Source organism: Hoplias malabaricus, chromosome 7, assembly GCF_029633855.1.
Source record: "Hoplias malabaricus isolate fHopMal1 chromosome 7, fHopMal1.hap1, whole genome shotgun sequence".
NCBI classification, from domain to species: Eukaryota; Metazoa; Chordata; class Actinopteri; order Characiformes; family Erythrinidae; genus Hoplias; species Hoplias malabaricus.
In genome coordinates this window covers 20,372,958-20,393,867 of record NC_089806.1, presented here as the reverse complement: position 1 = coordinate 20,393,867, position 20,910 = coordinate 20,372,958, and the positions used below count along the sequence as shown (strand labels likewise).

General features: G+C 36.7%; 1 protein-coding gene across 2 annotated transcripts in view; it reads right to left on the bottom strand.

The window, feature by feature from the left end:
• Positions 1-20,910, bottom strand: part of cdc42bpb (CDC42 binding protein kinase beta (DMPK-like)) — a 69,639-nt gene that overhangs the window by 38,649 nt on the left and 10,080 nt on the right. For both annotated transcript variants that reach the window (XM_066677741.1, XM_066677742.1), the window contains exon 2: positions 5,436-5,527. In XM_066677741.1, the coding sequence (XP_066533838.1) occupies positions 5,436-5,527 (92 nt within the window). The remainder of the gene's footprint in view (positions 1-5,435; positions 5,528-20,910) is intronic.

Below are 20,910 nucleotides of genomic sequence, written 5' to 3'. Positions count from 1 at the left end.
ATTTTTGACCATTCTTTAAAAAGTACATTTGTGAGGTCAGACACTGATGTTGGACGAGAAGGCCTGGCTTGCAGTTTCCGCTTTAATTCATCCTAAAGGTGTTCTATCGAGTTGAGGTCAAGATTCTGTGCAGGCCAATAAAGCTCTTTCAAAAAAAACTTGCTCATCCTTGCCTTTATGGACCCTGCTTTGTGCACTGGTGCGCAGCAATGTTGGAACAGGAAGGGGTCATCAATTTTTTCCCCACAAAGTTGGGAGCATGAAATTTTCCAAAGTATCCTAGTATGCTAAGATATTAGGAGTTCCTTTCACTGGAATTAAGGGGCCGAGCCCAAATCCTGGGGGGGTGGGGGGGAAAGTAAAAACACTTCATACCAAAATCCCCCCACCATGAAACTCTCCAGGCAACCGCCAAACCACCAGACAGAGAAGGCATGATTCGGCACTCCAGAGAACACATCTCCACTGCCCAAGAGTCCAGTGGTGACTTGATTTACACCAGTGCATCCGATGCTTTGCATTCACATTTGGTAATGTAAGGCTTGGATGCAGCTGCTCTACCACGGAAACTAATTACATGAAGCTCTACACACACACCATTTTTGAGCTAATCTGAACGCTACATGAACTTTGGAGATATGTAGCGATTGACTTTGCAGGAAGTTGGCAACCTCTGCACCTTACACGCCTCAGCAAAATATAGTGGCAATATATTGTATATAGTCAATTACACACTGTGTGGTCTATAAACCTAAAACTCCTCCAACTTCTGTCAGCAGCAATGATGCCTATGAAAACATACCAGAACATCTGACATTTTCAAATAAACAACAAAAAAATAATAATGCTGTTTTACTTTCACTATCTGGACCTAAACTATGTTTATCTCTCATTCTTTTTTCCTGTTTAAATAAAGAGTTATTCCTTAGTTTCAGAGGAGGTAGAAGGAGTGTATATTTGGCAGTTATTGAAGTCCATGGCTTACTATCAGAACCCAGCATACCCTAAAAGAAACTAATCCAGCAGGCATTCAGAGGGGATACAGCCATCAATCATAAACAGGAAATGCAGTGACTTATCTGGAAATGCATCCTGTAACGCCTCAGCTAGAGGAAATGGCTGGGAGTGGGAACACCTCAAGCTATTCCTCACATTCTCACTCACTCGAACTTGTGCTCTCTCTCTCAGCCTGGCTGTAAATATATCAGTCTCCAAGCCACATCTGACAACCAAAACCCAGTCAAATACATTATGCCACAATACACATGATGTATGCGGAGGCTGATCATAGAGGACACACACACACACACACGGTCCCGAGAAGAAACTCAAAGCTGATTTGTATATTAAAAAGGTAGAGAGCAGTCAGATTTCAAAGTCACTAACCTAAGACATTTCTGACTATTAAAATGTGAATGTGTGTGGTTAATATATTGTCAGAATGCCATGCATAGTCCCATTAAACAATTAGGTCCAAATGGAGTGTACATGCGTATTTTAAAGTTTTGTGTTCTCATTCATTTTGCCAAGTTACTATATAACACAGTCTTTTTTTTCCTCATATATTTCAGATAAAAAACTACTTGAATACTTATATGCCTAAGATATAAGTTTTCATTTACCATTTAGTAAACTTGTCATTACAAAAAAACAATATCTCCTCCACAAGCCAGAGTATACTTACTAAGGGTGGGCATTCCTTACTTGCTCTTGATTTTGAGGTAAAACTGAAGCAATGCTTCTTAAAACGAGATCTGCCCTCACTGCTTTTTTTAATGTTGTATTATACTCCATGGAATATAATCGGGTTGATACCAAAGCTGTATTAAATTTTAAGACTTAATAACATAACACAATGAGCTGCACTGTTAAGGTTCATTTATATTTCCTTTACGTACATAAATTAATATGTCCTTTTCAAACATTGCAAGACGACTGCCCGCATATTTCTATGGATATTTTACATTGAAGTAGATGTTAAGCAATAAATCCAATAGAGGGCAGTTCAGAGTACAAAGTTTCTAAAGACAACAACAAACATGGCAATGGTGGAGGAGGTACTGATAACGTTACTTATTAAAAAAATTGAAAAGAGCAGACAGACCAATGGCTGTGATCTGTGAGGTTATTTTTAAAAACAAAAAGTTTTTCTCTGGTTTTTGGCATCCTGTCCACATGGAAATAGTGTCACTAAATAAGGTTTTCACCCTCTAAGGTTTTTTTTGAAAACACTTGTCAGTGTTCTTGTGCATCAGAGAAACGGTGACGTTACACAACGTGCCTGTCTCTGGATGAAATTCAAATAGCTTCCAATTTCCTATTGGTGCACAGGTAATTAAACTACAATATATAAATGCAGATAGCACTAGATTTCAGATTCACACATATGAATAAATATAAATTAGGGTGAATTATTATATATAAATTATATATTATATTATATATAAATATTATGCAATAATAAGACCTAGATTCAGCAATTTAATGACTTGCATAGTTCATAATATAGGGAGTATGGTGTAATTTCAGATCTAACCAGTTTTTCCTCATGCTTCGTGCTGTTTTTATGCCTCTTTAAGAAGTACTATGAATTCCTACTGGACAAGGACTTTTCAAAAACGGAGTGATGAAAATCTAATTTTTTTTTTTAAATATCTCGATGTATGTTGACGGGGCCTAAATACTTCACCACATGTGGATGAAAAACTAATTTCACTTATTTTACTAGAGGTTGGCTTGAAATATTGACTACACTGCCTCCAGTTTCCAGTGGTACTGCTCCGTTCCAGACATATCCATAAGCTTTCGGAGAATGCGCAAAAGTACTGTGGAATGAATGGAGACACAGTACAGACAGAAGGCTCTGTTCGCATCCATATTTATTGTTGAGCATAAATACTCCTTCACACACCCACAAAGAATATATGGCTGTTTGTACCACATCAGTTAAAGGTGACGTTCATATTGTAATACAAAACATTCTATATATTTCTCATCACTTGTTAGCATGCTCAAAACTAGTCTAAACTTTTTACTAAGCCCCAGTGTCCGTAAATGAGTAAAAAAAAAAAAACTCTGTCTGTCATGTATGCTAGGCTTTCTCTCTATGCTCATGGCAGAGGCATTTGGAAATTAAGACCACAGAGAAATGAGGATATAGCTTTTTTCCTGCTCCACTGGTGAGTAATTCTGACATATTTTGCTGCTTCGCATCATTTAATGTGGAAATGGCACCAATTTTGGGAAATGGTTCACTGCACAGCTCATAGCAATGAGTTTCTATGGTAATTCAAATAGTGGATAAAAACAAACTAACTTTCAGCTAAGTACAATCAAAAATAATAATAATAATAATAATAATTGTATTCCCTCTGTTCCCATCATGATGGTTGAAGAAGTTGAATTTATCTTTAAATAAACAAAAACTATTAAAATATTGCTAAGACTGGATTGTGTCTAAAATTAGGAGTATAGCAAAACATGTTAAATAAACCCATAGAAAAGCTGGAAACTACACCACTCACGTGCTGTGACGCCATGTTAGAACGACAAAAAAAAAATCACTGGTGTACCGACTAGCATCTTATTCAGCCTGCACTTCCACGCTGTGATAAACAGTAGAGCGTGAGGTGCAGGGAAACTAGCTTCTTGCTGAAAGGTACAGGTAATAAAGCTACAAAAGAACTGGATTTCAAAAATTTTTATATATTATTAACTGAAGTTTAATCACAGAAATAAGGTACAATTTTCAGATAATCTGATAGTGTGAAGCCAGCCCTGCTTTAGTGTTAGAAAGGGAATGCTAGGGGGTGCAAAGCATGGTTTGAAGAATGTAAGCTTCTCCGTACATTATCTGTGGTGGGAAACACTATTTTTGTAACAGTCTATCCTCTGAGGCAGACTTCATTTCCTGAGCCTTTCCTGGATGCTGCACCATCCTGCCCTGCTTCCTTTGAGTTTATTGGCACCCTTGCCTGCATTGTAATGCGGGGAACTCCATACTGAAGTGACCCAAAGCAAACAACACAAACCTTCACAAATCAGCACACACACTGATTATTGCTTTGATTGATTAGAACAACTTTATCACTTTACAAGCTCTATTCTGTTTACAGCATCTCAGACCATAGACAAATCCTAAAAATACCAAACAATATCCAAATCATCCATTCTCAACAGTCTATTTTTACATTTATAATGTTTAAATTTAAAAAATGCTCAGCAAATGCAGATTGCTTTTTTGACAAGCATCACAATGCAAAAGGCTCCTTGCAGTTTAGCTGTAATAAATTGTTTGTGTGTCATTACAGGTACTGTGTGATAAAGAATCCTGCCAAAGGAAATACAGACATTCATTACAATTGTCTAGTGTCTAATACTGTCAAATTTCATAGTTATTCATATATATTTGAATATCTTGTTTTGCTGTATTCAGTAAGATCATCCCAAATTCTTGCAGCCCTAGGTCCAGATACAGTGATCATGAACAGACCAACCGTGAAAGAAACAAACAAAGCTGTGTGCGTATATTTTTAAAAAGAATATAAAGCAATACTTTTCAAGCCAATAGTGCAAACTATTGTCAGGATAACCTTTGGCTAGTTTGTGAACTGACATCCTCAAAAAGGTTACATAAGGTCCCCCTACTTACTGTTTCAGGAAGTAATGTTTGTGAATCTATCTTATGTTACTTTTCTGCAGACTAGTGGAAAATTATTAGATATTTGCTTAACATGACATGCTCTTTTTTCTATTCTTTTTGGTGGCTTTTCAGTGAAAAGGCAATATAGAAGACAAGATGACAGTAGTGAGAAGAATAAGTGAAAGAAACTGATCTATTTATATATCTATCTATCTATAACACTCCAGACAACACCAGGAACAGAATGCAGGAGCAGAAGCTGAAGAGAATGAATGTGCTTTTGTATGGATTGAGCAAGCCAGGACCAGTAGTGAAGGGACTTGAGCAGCACATTCCACAGTTAAACAAATGATCCATCTCAAACGCCCAGATCTGTCCTGGCCCAAAATAAGCAGAGTAAGGCCAGGGCGGGCCCCTTGGGGAACTGGCAGGAGAACGAAAGAGAAAGAGGGGAAAGACGGTAGAGAGGAAGGAATGAGCTTGTGTTTGCAGATAAGGTTCTTTTGCGGTTTTTACACTATTTGCTGTTTTACAGATAACTCTTTTTCGTTTGATACATTTGTGCTGTCTAATGATTAAGATGCAGTGGAATTTTGCTCTGGGTCATGAAAACTAAACTCAGAAACACCAAAAGAGATCACAAAGCAAAACAAAATGTACACTGTGAGGAGAATGTTTTCCTGCACTTTTGAAGGCAGTTTGGCTGGGTAACCTGTCTCACTTAAGAAGTAATGATAACTTAATAGTCTTTGGATGTATTTAAGATAGCAGGTGTAGTTTTTGTTTTTGTTACCTCTCCAAAGGCACCCCGTCCAATCACTTTGAGCATCTCGAAGTCATCCCTGTGGAGACGCATATCTTTTACTGTAGTGGTGAATGGCTTCACTGCAGAGATAAAAAAAAAGAAGACAGAGAGAGGGAGAGAGAGATTGATGTGATGATTATCACAGCTTTTAATCAGTAAACATCATTCAAAGGTGCACTAAGTATATACAATAAAGCGCTTATAAAGCTGAATAATATTCTTCCTGATGCCGTATATACACTACACCTAACCATAATAATAAACATACTAGAATTCCCTAATGAATGTTTGATCCAAAGTTTCAGAATAAATTATTACTTCAAGCATACGTGTTTTCAGTATCAATGTTAAAAACAACTGCACACATCACAACAAAGTTCTATAGAATAGAAAGCAAAATTTTAAACAAATGTGGGGTTAGGAAACAACTATAGTCTAAAGACATTCACAACGTGGGCTGCTCCTCCTCCTCCCTTTTTACGAGGCACTGCAGGGGACCCTGGCAGACACCCAAGATGTAGTTAAACTGGCTGTAGCCTTTGCCATATGAGGACATGTGCTGTGTCTCGTGCACAAAAGACATTTATCACTTCTAAGGCCACCAATTTTAAACACATGCCAGTCTTGACCCTTCAGAAGTGGATGGGCTTTCAGTACGGCGTTAGAAGAGCATCATCTACTTTCCATGAGACGATTCATGTTCACGTCAAGCTTACATTGATAACCTACAGAACCTGTGAGGTCTTATACATGGCACTTTTCTCACAGCTCAAGCACAATATTGCCACCATATCTAAAAAAATAAACAGTCGAATTTATTTACAAAAGTTACTGTAGTTATCATGATCAACCATATTTAGGCTAAAATTAAATATCAAACAGTGCTAAAATGGTCATATGAAATGTATAGATAATATGCCAATTTTAAGCAGCTAAAATTTCAGACCTATATAAAATATTAATCAAGATTCTAAATTTCTCCTTAAACTGGACTTTACTAATATGAATTACGCTTAGGATAATTAAGAAGAGATATTAAATAAATATTAAAAAGCAATATTAAATAAATTACTGTTTGTACAATTCTGTGTTACACTTCACCCCAATTTCTCTAATCCATTACCTATATTTAACCTTTCCCTTTAAGGACCCTTGGAGTCTGGCAGGAAGGGATGTCGTGCCAGGCACGTGCACTTCCTCCCCTTAGAGAAAGAGGAGGGACACAAGGACTGGTCCAGGGAGAATTTATTTAAGAGAAGTGACAATGTGCTCAGTTTGTTTTTTTTTTACCTGTTAAATAAAACCCTTAAAAGAAACCTTGTCCATGAACAACTTCCCCCTTACTAGGCTTGAATACCAAGATCGTCACATTAGAAAAGACTCTGCCTTATTACATGCTATACAAGCAGAACCTCAACTAATCATCTATACATAACTAATTTAGATGATAGATTTACTAATTTATAGATTTAAATAGTAGTACATGACAAGACTAATTTGTAACTAATGTTAAAAATGAACCATGTTTATGGCAATAATTCTACAGATAACAATCATTAGCGAAAATGATCTCCAAGAACAAAAGCAATGTACTTCAGTTAACTTCAAAATTGAAAATTGGAATGAATTATTAGAAAAATATTAAGATGTACCATCTGTCTCAGGATCACAAAAACACAAGTGATATGTGACCTAAATCCATTAGAAATGTCAGTAACTCAATGTATTCAGCCAAAAGCTATTTTGTGCAAAAGCCCTATGCAACTTTGTGTTCATAAAATTTGTGAATAAATGTATCTAAAAGTTATGTGATTTAGCGTATACATTTTGTAATACAGGGTAAAGTTTTCTACAGTGGTATGCACACAGTGTCAAGGTGCAACATGAAAACATGTTAAAAATCAATATGAACAGTTTTAACTACAGAAAGTTTTATTTTATATTTATTCATTGATTCATTGTCTGTAACCAATTCAGATGCTTTGTGTCATGTGGAATTTAAATAATGGTAAATTTATCAACCAGCCAAGTGGCATGCAGATATTTAGACATATTTAGATATGTCCGAACAGGATTGCTTCATACTGATCCTTATATGATTACTAATGCTTCACACTCATCATGATTATGAAGCAAGGCAAGGATTTACAAGGGATAATTCATATGCTTAGGGACTGTACACTGCCTAGACAATAACAACCCCTAAGAACACAAAAAAAAAAAAACAACAACTCTATGACATATGACTGCAAGCAGACAAAAGCAAAAAATAAAAACCGGTCTGTAACTCATCCCCATCACTGTTTTTCCTGTCTCTGCCAATGTCCAAATAGCTTCACTTTCATTTGTGTAAATGTTTTTTCTAGCCCTTGCACACATGTAGCACACAGCAGGAGACTACCCACGTCCAATGTGTTCTCATCTACTGTCCATAGTGCAGTTTGTTTGGGCTGACACTTGGGAAGAACATGCAGAAGGTTCATGGCAGAAATAGCATCAGCTTGCCTGCTTGTTCGCCGTCTCTTCGGACAATAAAATATTCTGCTAACACACTAGCTCAGACAGACATTACAAAGAAATTGTTTAAGTAAACCCTCAAGATAAAGACTATTTAATTACTGGCAATACTGATCCAATATTTGTTCTCTCACGTAAGGCTCATCTAGGCTATATATAGGATGCAGTACTTGTATGAAATAGGATAAGGACAGTGTCTCACATTTCTAAATGCTCCATGGAGGACAAAAGGCTATATTTCATATTCAATATTCTTGATTTTGGATGTGTAATCTTATAATCCTCTCAGACTGAATAATGAAGCATTTCTGTTATTCACACAAGCCTTGACCTCTTGATTACAATAGACTCATCAACCACACTCTCAATGGTTAAATCTGTCTAAGTTTCCAGAAAAGTTTGACACCTCATAAAATGCATTAAAAACAAGAATCTGATGTGTTAATTCATTCAAACATTTAAAAGCAAAAAAAAATCCCACATTATGCAACTGGATATAAAATGAGATTCTACAAACATCACAGTCATGGATGAACAATTTTTGCCAACTTGGAAATTGTTAAGCATTTCAAAAAGTCCTCAAGTCTGCAAAAAAATGTAGGTTTTTAATCATCGAAGTAACATCATTTTAAAAAGATTTAGAAACTACAGAGACATCTCAGTCAATGTAGGGCAAGGCTGGAAACCATTATGGCTGCCAAGTAGACTTGTCTATAAGGACTTTTGGCCACAGTTAAAATGCTGTAAGTCAAACAATGACGATTTAAGTGAGAAACTGAAGACTTCATTGACATCCTTATGCACGTACTTTCAAGAAGAACACCTAAATATGTGTGTTCCTTCAAAATGCATATTTTATTCTGCTACTATATTTCATTTTGTTCACTCAATAAAAGAATAAAACACTGTGATCAAGATTTCGTTTAATGTAAATTTGATGATTGCATCACTGTTTACAAGTGAAATTACATTTTTTGTTATTTCAGAGAAAGTACTGAAAAAAAAGGTACAGAACACCCGTTCTGGTAACAGTTCAAATGTGCACGGTACCCAAAAAATACAGTTCTGTTCTACACCAAATATTTTCATATTATTGCTTAAAACCTAGCACTAAGTATCTAAACTACATAGTAACTGAAGGCATCCTACACTACGGTAGAGAATCCTAAAATGAATATGAGACTATGGTAATGTCAGGTTAATGTCCATTTAGGCTGTACTCTTTCATATTTTGGACATTAAACAGCACATGAATCTTTTGCTGACAACACTGCCAGCATCACATACTGGTTCAAACAATAAGATTCTTGTTTAGTCCTGCCTCTTGATTTCATTCTTCAAAGTTTCATTCAAAAAGTTTTTTTACCCTTTGATGACACACACAAAAAAAAAACATCTCTTACAATACTATGCAAAAGTCTTAGGCCCCTAAGATTATACAGGGTATGCAGTGACATCACTTTTATGACAGGACATGCCTTCTTTAGTTGGACTGAGTGGCAAACACTCAGCTGCATTTACAATATTCCAAAAAAAAAATCAATTTTTTAGGGGGTTCTTGAGTCAAGATAATGGTTCAATATAGAACCATGAGCATTCCTCAGATCCATGAATAATGCATATAGCTCTGGCACATTTTAGAAAATGTTTCTGCAGAGCACCAAGAAGGATTCTGCTATTATTATGACGTAAAGTGTTTAACAGCAGAAGAACACTTTTTGGTGCTATTCAAAACCATTTTAAAACAATTCGACATAGATCCCTTTACAGCATATTTTCCATTGGTCTGAGTAGCCCTTTCACAGCAGAAAATCCTGTAAACATGGTCATGCTTCTTTGAGTGTTCATGGTTCTATTTAGCACCCCTGTCAATACTAAAAGACCCTTTGAGATGCATCATTTTAAAAGAAAAACAACATGGAACAGAGACTGAAACAAGCAATGACCCGATTAAAAGCAGTTATACTAGACAGCGATCCACCACACTACCACTAAGTAAGGACATATATTTGTGCAGGTCAAACACAAAGAATGGGCCCAATTGAAATAAATTCAGGAACTGCAAAGAAAACAGGGGCAGTTCTGAGAGCATGCCAAGACTCAGATGTGTTTACATGCCACAGCATTAATTTCTGGAGCTATGTTCAGAGTGAGACTTCATTGCTGTGTCATTTGTTGTTGTTTTTTTTTTACATTAGCTGTTTTTCATCTGTATATCCTGCGACTCAGTGGGGATAGCCAACAATAAATACAAAATCAATTTAAAGAGTAGTAGTAATGTGCTGTGAGCTAGTGTGAAAAAAAGTTTGTTTGCAGAAATTTTAATTGATTGTATGGATTTGTTAAATCAACAGCACACTTGCTTCAATATAATTAAGTATTTATTAGCAGGTAAAACTAGATATGGGATGAACACTACTGTCATGAGGAGAATTCATTCTTAATATAAGTTTTTTTTTTTGTTTTGGTTGATTATTTAATTTTGCTTTTTGTTTTTTTTCCAGGGGTTCAGGTGAGGAAAAAAACTAATACTACTCAGATAAAGAATGCATAAAACTTGCATAGTACTGTACGTCATGAGAACCCTTGGATACAGAACACTGGAAGTGATAGGAAACAGCATCAGTGCTTGTAAAAAATGGATGAGCAGGCCCCCAAAAAAAAAAAATCCAACACACATTTGTTTGAAAATTCTTTGACAACAATCTGCTTTAATTATAATGACTCATGTCTATCACTGCATAAAGATGAATCTGTATGGAATTTCCGACCTTATTACATACATTTCTTTCTTTCCAGTTTCAAGGAAGGTAGAGTCTCATCATTAGTGAATGACCATGCTCTATTGCATGCAGGAAATTAGGCCTAAATGTTTGTAGATAATACACTGCTGGGATCATTACATACAAGATGTATTCAATAAATAAAATATAAGATGCAATTGTTTATATATACAAAAAAAAACATATATTTTCTAAAAAATATATATAAAAAAATATTACACCTGCATCTTCATCCATAGATAAAAGTCACCAATATTTCATATAGTTTAAACAATATAAACATTAATTCATTAATTGTCTGTAACTGCTTATCCACTTCAGGGTCACAGTGGGTCCGGAGCCTAGCTGGAATCACAGGTTGCAAGACAAGAACTCACCCTTTAAGGGGTGACATCTAGACTCACTCACACACACAAATTATGGACACTTGAGTCGCCAATCCACCTACCAAGGTGTGTTTATGGACCGTGTGAGTAACCTATAGCACTCTGAGGAAACGCACACGGACACAGGGAGAACACACCAAACATTTGAAGGTAAATACTTTTGTACTTTTACTCAAGTGGAGGTCCAACAAGGACTTCTACTTTCACTCCAGTCAACCAATCCACCTCCACGCTACTGAAATCATTCCCCTTTTGGAGCAAATATTCACCACAGAGCAAATTTCCACCATACCCATGCTGTGCCTGAAAGACTCATGTAATGAACATACCCCATATTGCATGTAACTGCATGACATCATTATATATTATATTTCCCCATATTGATATTTTGGCTTTTTAAATATATATATATATATATATATATATATATATATATATATATATATATATATATATATATATAATCTCGAAAAATAAGATATGGCACAACATTTTATCATCCTGGTGGTACACACTGCGGTTTAGGAAACAGGGCATTGAGTCCAATCAGGATAGTCATGCACCTGAATAGTGGGAAGGTTAACTACCAGTTGGAAAAGTTTGAACTCAAATCATTCATTTTAGCAGGGAAACAAAAACTAAAAAAGAAGCAGAACTGAGCATTTCTTTAAGTTTTCAGCACTGCATACGTGATCTCCTATAAACTACTGTGTGTCAGCCTATGACAGTGACCAGACACCACTCCAGACAATCTGGATTCTGAATTAACTGCACAACTAGTAGAATCGAAATCACCCAACATTACACCTTTGAGAAATTACTGAAAAAATTGTACTATCAATTCCTTGTAAAGACAATCACCTCAGGGCAGATTCTCAAGGGAGTGTGGTGCCTTTTCACCTCTTAACATGGCTAAGAACCACCTACTATCACAGGAAAAGGAAATTCATCTCACATGCAAAGCAACCAATCACAAGCCGGATATTTTGAAGGAGGGAATCTCCGCCACAGCCGTGCCAATGAGATCACTACAAAACAATCCACAGAAGTGTGTATACACAGAAATGTGAATGGCCAATTTAGCTGCCAGTTAAGGAAGACAAAGCAAGACAGCAAGAAATGAAAAACTGGAGAAATCCCAATAAAACTTTAAATAAATACTAAACTACATTATACCAAAAGTATCAACTCCACCAGCACTAAGACTACTCCAGGGCACTACAGAGCTAAGAGCAGTGCTCCAGAAACAGATTCTCCCCAGTAACACTAACAGCAACACATGTTTTATTTATTAATTTGCTTCATAGGCTTCTCAAAAAGTATGTCCTTAATTAACACATTAAAAGAACGTGCTGAGCTCAAGCATTACATTAACGGATATCATTTCTAATTTAAGAAAATTATTTTGTTATGTGTGAAGCATTTAACCTAATTAAAGATAATATATTAGTAAAATAGTAATTAAACAAATCATATCTCACTAAATGTGCAAGACATGTAGGTCACAATTCTTATCGTGATTCAAAAAGATATTAAGATATGCAGGTTTTAGAGCTAAGTATCAAACATTCCTTTTGAATACCAAACATGTGTGCCACAGATTGGCAGAGATCCAGTTCCCTGCTGAGTTTGGATTCTTGCAAAGTGAACGGCTGACATCAGGGTTCACAGACAGTGTCCAAGGGACTCTGAAGCTATTGCATAAACAAACTGTACATAAAAAAAGTGTTTCCTTCATTAGTCATATGAATGCTTGCATTGGAAAATTAAAACTTGGTGCCATATGTAACCAGTTTAATTTTTCCCCCAAATTCCAAATTATATTTTGATGCATTTATTTATTCATTCCTGATTTTGGGGATTAAACAGTTAATTTCTACAATTAAACATCCAATAGCAGAACTACACATTTGTATTTAATGCAACACTGACTCTCCAACTTGTCTCTCTCTGGAGAGGTGGTGGGGGGTACACGTCAGCATAAACAGAGTAAGACAAGACAAGAATCAACGCTGGACTGACATTTCCAATATGCAGAACACTATGTTCTGCTGAAAGGCTCCAACAAGACACCAAACTCATGGTTGTTCTCCTAGAAGTGCCCTCCCGGGTCATAACTCCTCTCCCTGCTTATGTGGGTTGATGGCGCACTGGGAAAAGAGTGCTTTTCTTTTTCTAACCCTTTGTCAGGTAAATTACTGCTTCACTCACTGCTGTGGGGCATCCAGGGGGACTGCGAGAATGGATTTTCATGTTCCACCTTAAATGCTCCTGCAGTTACACACTGTGTAAAGCACAAGCCTGAAGTTAGCATCTTGTTCACAAGTTTACTGCCACTCAGCGGTATGTGGCTCATTCAGTGGAGGCTTTCCCATTCTCTGGACCTGTAGGAGCGTGCATTTTCTACCCTTCCAGAAAATGACAAACACTCTGCCCCAAACAGTGAGTCCCCTGAGCACATCAACTTCTTCACTTATTCAATATATATATATATATATGTTGGTTTGTATCATTTGTGTTTGTGGACCTCTGTAAGCACTGTGTGATGGAAAAGCACCAAGTAAAATATTTTTTGTATTATTATAATGTTTTATATCCATTTTCATGAGTGGCTTGTATAATGTTAGCTTTTTTAAAAATATATTCCTTATGTTTATTATATTTGATGACCTCACATGTAACCACTTAAACTGCTATTTTTTTACCGATAGCCTTCCAGAACAGTGTTAGTATCTTTCTAAATTATGAGTTGCAGCAATTTAACAAATTACAGCTTTGGTTATTGTGGTTTTGTAGTTAAATTGTTTTAACAAAATGCCCCGACCTTTCTGGAATATGTTCATATATGTTCAACAATATGTTCATTTTGGGTGTTTTGGTTACTCCATTGTGGACGGAGGAGGCTTTCCTATGTGTGGGAAAGCTGACAGGTTGGTTTTTGATTAAGGTGGACTTTTCCATTAAACATGGGCCACATAGAAACTTATACAGTATCCTAAGCATTTAAGCACAGTGAATGGTTTCTTCCTCCTTGATAATGACATGAATAACTGCCAACGATTTTCAGTCAACAATCAGACTACAAAACATTTGGGAGTGCACCAATTACCGGCAGCTTGAAAGCTCTGCCCCATAAGTTGATGAAACTGTTTCCTTGTGATCATAATGTAAGAAACTCTTGCTGTCTGAATACACCTTTTTGAGACTGCATTTGGAATGCTACATTTTAAAGTGGAAACACTTAGCAATTGCACCAATGGTTTATTTTGTGCATGGTAAGTCTATTAGCATATGAACACCACCACTCAGGTATAACATTTTAGCATTTTGTTAAAACTGCATGTAGTGATATCACCAGCTAACCAAAGAGATAATAACTGGAGCTGGATTGTGAAACATTTTGCTCTATGGATTCTTTTAGCCAACGCCCTTTCTCCATACTGTACTATGCTAAGAGAAAAAAAACAAGAGACATCCTGGCAATTTAACTTCAAACCTGTCTTACCTCCCTGCTATTCTTGGCCTGAAGAAACAGAGCTTGTGTACATGGAAGCCCAACCTTTAGGCAAACACCAGAACAAAACCAAGACATGCTTGCTGTTCACACTCCAAACAAGTAGCACTACATTTTATTTACCCAGTCTAGACCTCTCCATACCTCACTACTCCCACCATGGATATTCTACCCTCTCTACTTTCTGCTGTTTTTCTGTTTTCCATGTCCTCTACTTTCACAGATTAGCTTTCATGTGCTAAATGTAATTAGATTGGACATGAGCTATGGGAGTCCCAACCCTAAGGTGGGGCCACTAAGCTCCAAGAGCCAACGCACCTGAGTAACGTGCTCTAAAAGCTGGCACACCCTTACTATGTAGCACAACAGGTTGGTTGTTACAGACAAGGACACTCCTCAGGATGCAATGTATTTGAAAATTAAAAATAAAATTTGTGGACCAATTAAACAAATCCTAAAGATGTAATATCTTCAAACAAACCCAAGTTCATCACAAGAGACATTGAATGTGAAAATGAGACTTACAAAAACATTTGACTGGGCAAACCATCCATTAATGGCTCTATATATGCAAACAAATAGAGCAATAAGGGATTAATGCCTACTATACTTGAACAAACAATTTTAAAGAACTGTGACCCTTACAACACAGAGTGGCACAGAAAATCAATATCAAAGTAGATCCAGTTGGCATGGGCTGAAAGTGAACAGTGCTGATAGACATAAAACAGCTTATTAAAAATGAATAGCGATGTTGATGTGAGAAGAGAGCGGAGTGGAGCAGAGGATAGTACAAGTGCTTAGACTGGTAGAGCAAGGAGGGGGTGGCTTGGCTGGTAACAGGCGGTAAAAGCATCAAGGCCCCGCCCAGGGTTAATCTATTATCCTGCACCAGCTGCCATGCAAACCCAGCCCCCACAAAACCAGCCATTTACCAGCAGCTAACAGCAGGGCTGGCTGCCTGTGGAGCCATGGCTGGATCCACACTCTGCCTGTCCTTTGAGTGCATTACTTGAGAAGAGCCAGAGCTGAGAATAACAGAGCAGGTATGGTGTTGTAAGATTTAAAGCCATGGCTCTGAAATGGAAGGTCATAGAGCAATCCACAGCTCTCAAGGATTTTCTCCAGGGTTCCCTTGGGGAAATCAGATGACTTTTCTCATGTGCCAGCTAAGGAATGAGCCAGCTATTTGAGTGTGAGGGGGTCAACGGAAGGCTTGTCTTTCGGGTACTGAGCTCTTCTGACAAAAGGACACAGATGCAGAAGCTTCTCATCAAAATGGATAGAACGCCACAAAAGCTCAACTAACTTGCATCCCCTGTAAGAGCTGGGAGGAAACATGAGCCCCAGGCTGACAATAAAAGCCAGGAAGACACAGGTGGAGCCTCTTGACATACAGCCTACTTACATTAGCAGCACATGGCCTGTGGTTCACCATAGACACTTAAGGAAGGATTATTAAAAAAAAAAACACTATAATCACCTCCCTCAAATATAAATCACAGTCCAAACTCTGATGTGTTCGGTGCTGCAGAAGCTACAGGTCTCATAGCAAGCTTCAAAGCAGAGTGCTTTTTGAGTCTCTAGATCAAAGGTGGTTGCAATAATCTGCTATACCAATCAGTGGCTAGCATATGTTATCTAACAGTGCAATTGATCTCAACTATTTCAACACACGCACACAGAGAGAGAGAGAGACAGAGAGAGAGATTAAAAAAAGGTCTGCAGACACACATTTAAAACATAGTACTGGCTGACGGCCATTATACAGATACAGATTTCCTAACCACAGATTCGGGTTTTAAACAGTACCAATAACTTCCTTTTCTTTAGATGTGGACTTGCCAACTTCCCTTTCTGTGGGCTAAAAGGATGACCCTGAAAGTGACAGACTTTCTAAAAAAAAAATTAAAAAATATATAGCCAACCAACAAGCAGTTTCTAAAGTAAAAAGCGATCTGAATGAAATAACGTCAAATAATTTAAATGTCTCATTCAATGTGATTTAAGGCAAAACTGGCAAATAAAAAAACACAGTACATCAGGAACTCCTGAGGGAGTAGGGGAAGCATAGCTTTCTTTGCTATATATTTTATATCCAAAGTGTTGGTGTATTTTTTGATAATACCTGTGTCTAAAAAGGCTAATAATAATTAAATCAGCATGAACCATTGTTTGCATGTCAGTGGTGGGATCTGTCGTATATTACCTTTTCTGTTTTCTACATATAGATCATGACAAGCTTGAGAGCTCGTTCCAGGACAAGCTCCATTGCTACAGTGCATTTTAAAGCACCCTTTGAAATCAACTTTGTTTTTCCTCTAATTGCAGTTTATTGTTTGCCAATTTTGTTTTTATGGTTTTATTTTTTAGGACAATAACTACAATTAACAAAATAGCAGACAAATAGCAATAGCAGAGAGAAATTATGCATTAAAACTATTTGTATCCACACTCGGATATGAGGCTGACCGTGCACCCCTCAGCCCCACACCACGGTAATACCGTATACAGTGTTAATATTTTGAGACAGTGTGACTGTATGAAAATGTGGATACTGCCCATCTTTATCAGATAATACGCACCATATTTTTTTATGTGTTTCTTTTTCAGAGAAAAAATTGTATCCTTTATGTAGTGTTGGGTGGTATACCGATTCGCACCAAAAAACGTTTTTTTATTTTTGTTATGATATGAATTTTTCAAATACCTGCCACACCTGTTTAAAAAGCCTAAACATGTCCGGAACACAGCACATTGGTATATTGTTTCACAGGGGACATTTTTTTATTGTTGCGCCACTAAACACGCATAGAACGTATTAGTGGAGTTGTTGAGCACTGTGAAAATGGATAGGGGAAGTTTTGAACCAGAAGCTGTACCAGATATTGAAGTAGAAGATGATGACCAAGAAGAACACCCCCCCCCCCAAAAAAAAAAGAGCCGTATCTGTTGTCTGGAGGTAGTTCAGGTTTAAAAGGTTGGATGTGGATCAAACAAACATTGTCGAGCTAAAGTATCAACAGAATTATTGCTGGGAGTTGCACAGTGTTGCTATTTATGACTATTGTTATTATTTGTATAAATATTGTTATTTAATAAAGATATTTGGGACTTCTTCAGTGCATTACAACCACTAATAAGCAGCCATGGCTACTTTATATCTAAATACCTCTTATTTTTTTAAATATGTTGTAAATTTATGAAGGTAAAGTTTTTAAAAAAAAAAAAAACTGGTGAGAGATTGAGTGTAGCTGGTTCACATGAGTTGTGAAAATTAGCTTACAGTTTTGAAGTTGACTGAAAAATATGTTAAATAAAAGGTTCTACATTTTCACTATAACTGTGAAGCCATAGGATTCCTTCACTAATAGAATGTTGGTCATACCCCGCCCCCCAGCACTACCTTCATGTATAAAAAGTTAAAAATTTAAAATCCTAAAGTAGGCAGGTATATGTACAGGTGATACCTACCTGTCTCAAATGCACAGCAAACCATCCCTCCATGGTGTGTTCAACAGCCAACACATCATCAACCGACTTAAGGTCAGTTATGCTCATGTGGTGCAATTCTAGTATTTTTGCATGAAATAAGAGAAATGAATGATGTTTTTTGTTTTTAAACCAGTGATGTTAAAACTCATTTACCACTAAGAACTGCTTCCTTAAAACAATTCTGTTTTAAATCTCCATGATATGAGAAATAAAAGCCAGTTATGAATCTTTAAATGAATCTTGTGTTAATTTGTATGGACAAAACAACCAAAGCTTGAGCATCAAACAAAATTATGAAATACTTAAGATATACTTGCTTTTGTACGCATTTAATAGGTTTATGATGTGAGGCATATTTAAAACTGCAAAAACTGCAGTTTAAAGAGACTACTATTTATATCTTGAAAAAACTAGACTCCTCACAAACAATGTAGGAGAAGAGCTGCTGTGCCTCACCATACATGCAAATAAAAACATTCAATCAAAAGGCATGATATTTATCAGTGACATTATTTAGAGAACACACCTTGTGTCAAGGTCAAAGCCTTGGCCACTTTCACCTTTTAGCCATGCTTATATTCTTAATAGTCATTCTAGGACTGCAACTGTGAGATGACATTACTGATGAAAAATTTAATAAGACATTGACATTCTGAAAGACGTAGAAAACTGACAGTAGAGCAAAGTTGACTGGTAGGTTAGAGCAATTATTCTATCAAATATCATGTGTGCATAATCAAGCATTAATCAAACAAACACTGCTAACATCTTATCATACAAAAACAAGAGCATTTCTCCAGTGCTGTATGAAAACAAAAGGAGAAGCTTGAACAAAAGAAAGGCTAATTAAGTTCATGTCAATGCCATGACCTTATGAAATTCTTAAAAACGCAACATAACATACATGTTGATATTAAAGTACAATTTAACAGTTTAAACTACCATTTAAACAGTCTGTGGATTAGACATCCAACATTTGATCAAGCTTGCTTGGGCATGAATTTTAAAAATGTGCACTAGAAAAGACTTGAACTGCCGTATACCCTCACTCAACCAATCAGAGCAAAGAACAACCTTTGAGTTTGAGAATGCAATCAATCAATCCAGAAACGTTTTCAAGTATGTAGCTAAACCAAAACATTCATCAAAAGTCATTCTCTTTGAGTGAGGTTTTATGCATGCATGTTACTTTAAGACAAGTAGAAAACTACAGGAGAAAAACTCAGCTAATCTATGTCATGCCTGCTGCCGAGCTCCTTGAAGCGGAGGAGGAGAAGGGGGAAGGGGAGACCGCCTACACATGCCTTGTGTTGGGGGAGGATATTTTCAGGAATGAAAGGAATTCCCTTCAGTAGTGCAACTGCTCCCAGTCAGGTGATTTCAATTTGAGGGACAGAAATTTTGTGTTTTCAAAATGATGGAAAACTTAGTTGAGCAATGTCAACATGATTCTTATTCCCTGTCTTGTGCCTCTGGAAATAAAAAGTGAAATTTTGCACCACTTAATTTGAAAGACATTCCTGACAAGCCCTGTCCTGACTTCGTTTTCTCATACCTTTAAGAACAATGCCAGCCAGACAAAATCATGTTATTCCTCTGAGCCTTAAATGTTTAGAGGCATGGCTCATTTAAGCAAGCTGCTAACAGGCAATAATTTCTGATACAACTGAATTTAATAAGCTGCTTTACAGTCTGCAAGATTTATATTTCTACAAGCACATAGTGCTATTCTGTTCATGTCCAGATGTCTTGGCTTAATGCATGTGACATCAAACAACTGAAGTGAGTTTATTGGACAAATCATGTTAGAGAGTCATATTAAAATTGGTTTCAGTTAATTACTTAAAATTAATCAATAATTTAATTAATTTATATATAATATACAGAAATTAAAACATAATTTATCAAATTTTACATGAGTGTTTTATCATTTATGGCTACATTTTAAAAGAACATTTTTAAATAATCAGTTTACAACTGTGGGCACATCAGTACTCTGACTACAGAAAACATGGACAGCACAGTCGTTCAAAAGTGATGTAAACACAGGTCAAATGCCACTGCTGGCTGGTTACAGTATGATGTGTAGCTCCACCATGTTTTCTAAGGCAAAGCAACCCATGTTCAATCTCATTTCTCTCCTCTAAACTGACATTTCATCTCCAGCGTCTAAATCCTGCAGTTAGTTTTCCTTGTGCTAAAATCGGCCCTTATTTTATTTCCCCATAAAGCTCATTTTAAAATATAATTCTGGTTTAAATATGAAGGCGGTGTTACACTTAGGAGTGTAGTGATTGACAGCCTTGTTTGGTGTGACAGCCTGCAGGATCTGCACCCTCCCCCAAACCAGCATTGCTCCTTGTCTGTGGCTTAGCTATAGTGGTTCTGCCACAAGTATGTCATACTATTATTTATCATTTATTACAACTGTTAAATTTAGACAATCATGTGTTCTGCTGTTGCTTATTCACATCCAAGCTCCAGGCACTGAGTGAACTAGGGTTAAAGGCTAGAGGGTTAAACGGGGGAAATATGTAAATAAATAAAAGTATAACATATACATTTTTTATATAAAATTCCATGTGCTTCTTTACCATGTTTCCTCACCTCAATTTTGCACGCTCAAAACCAGTATAATATTACTCTTTTGAAATCAGAACCTCTGGTGTGGTGCCCAAAACTCACCATCTGATCCTGATAGCAGTGGAAGAGAAATGAGGACATGGTGGTAAGAATGGGCACCACACTGGAGGTTCTGGAGTCAAAAG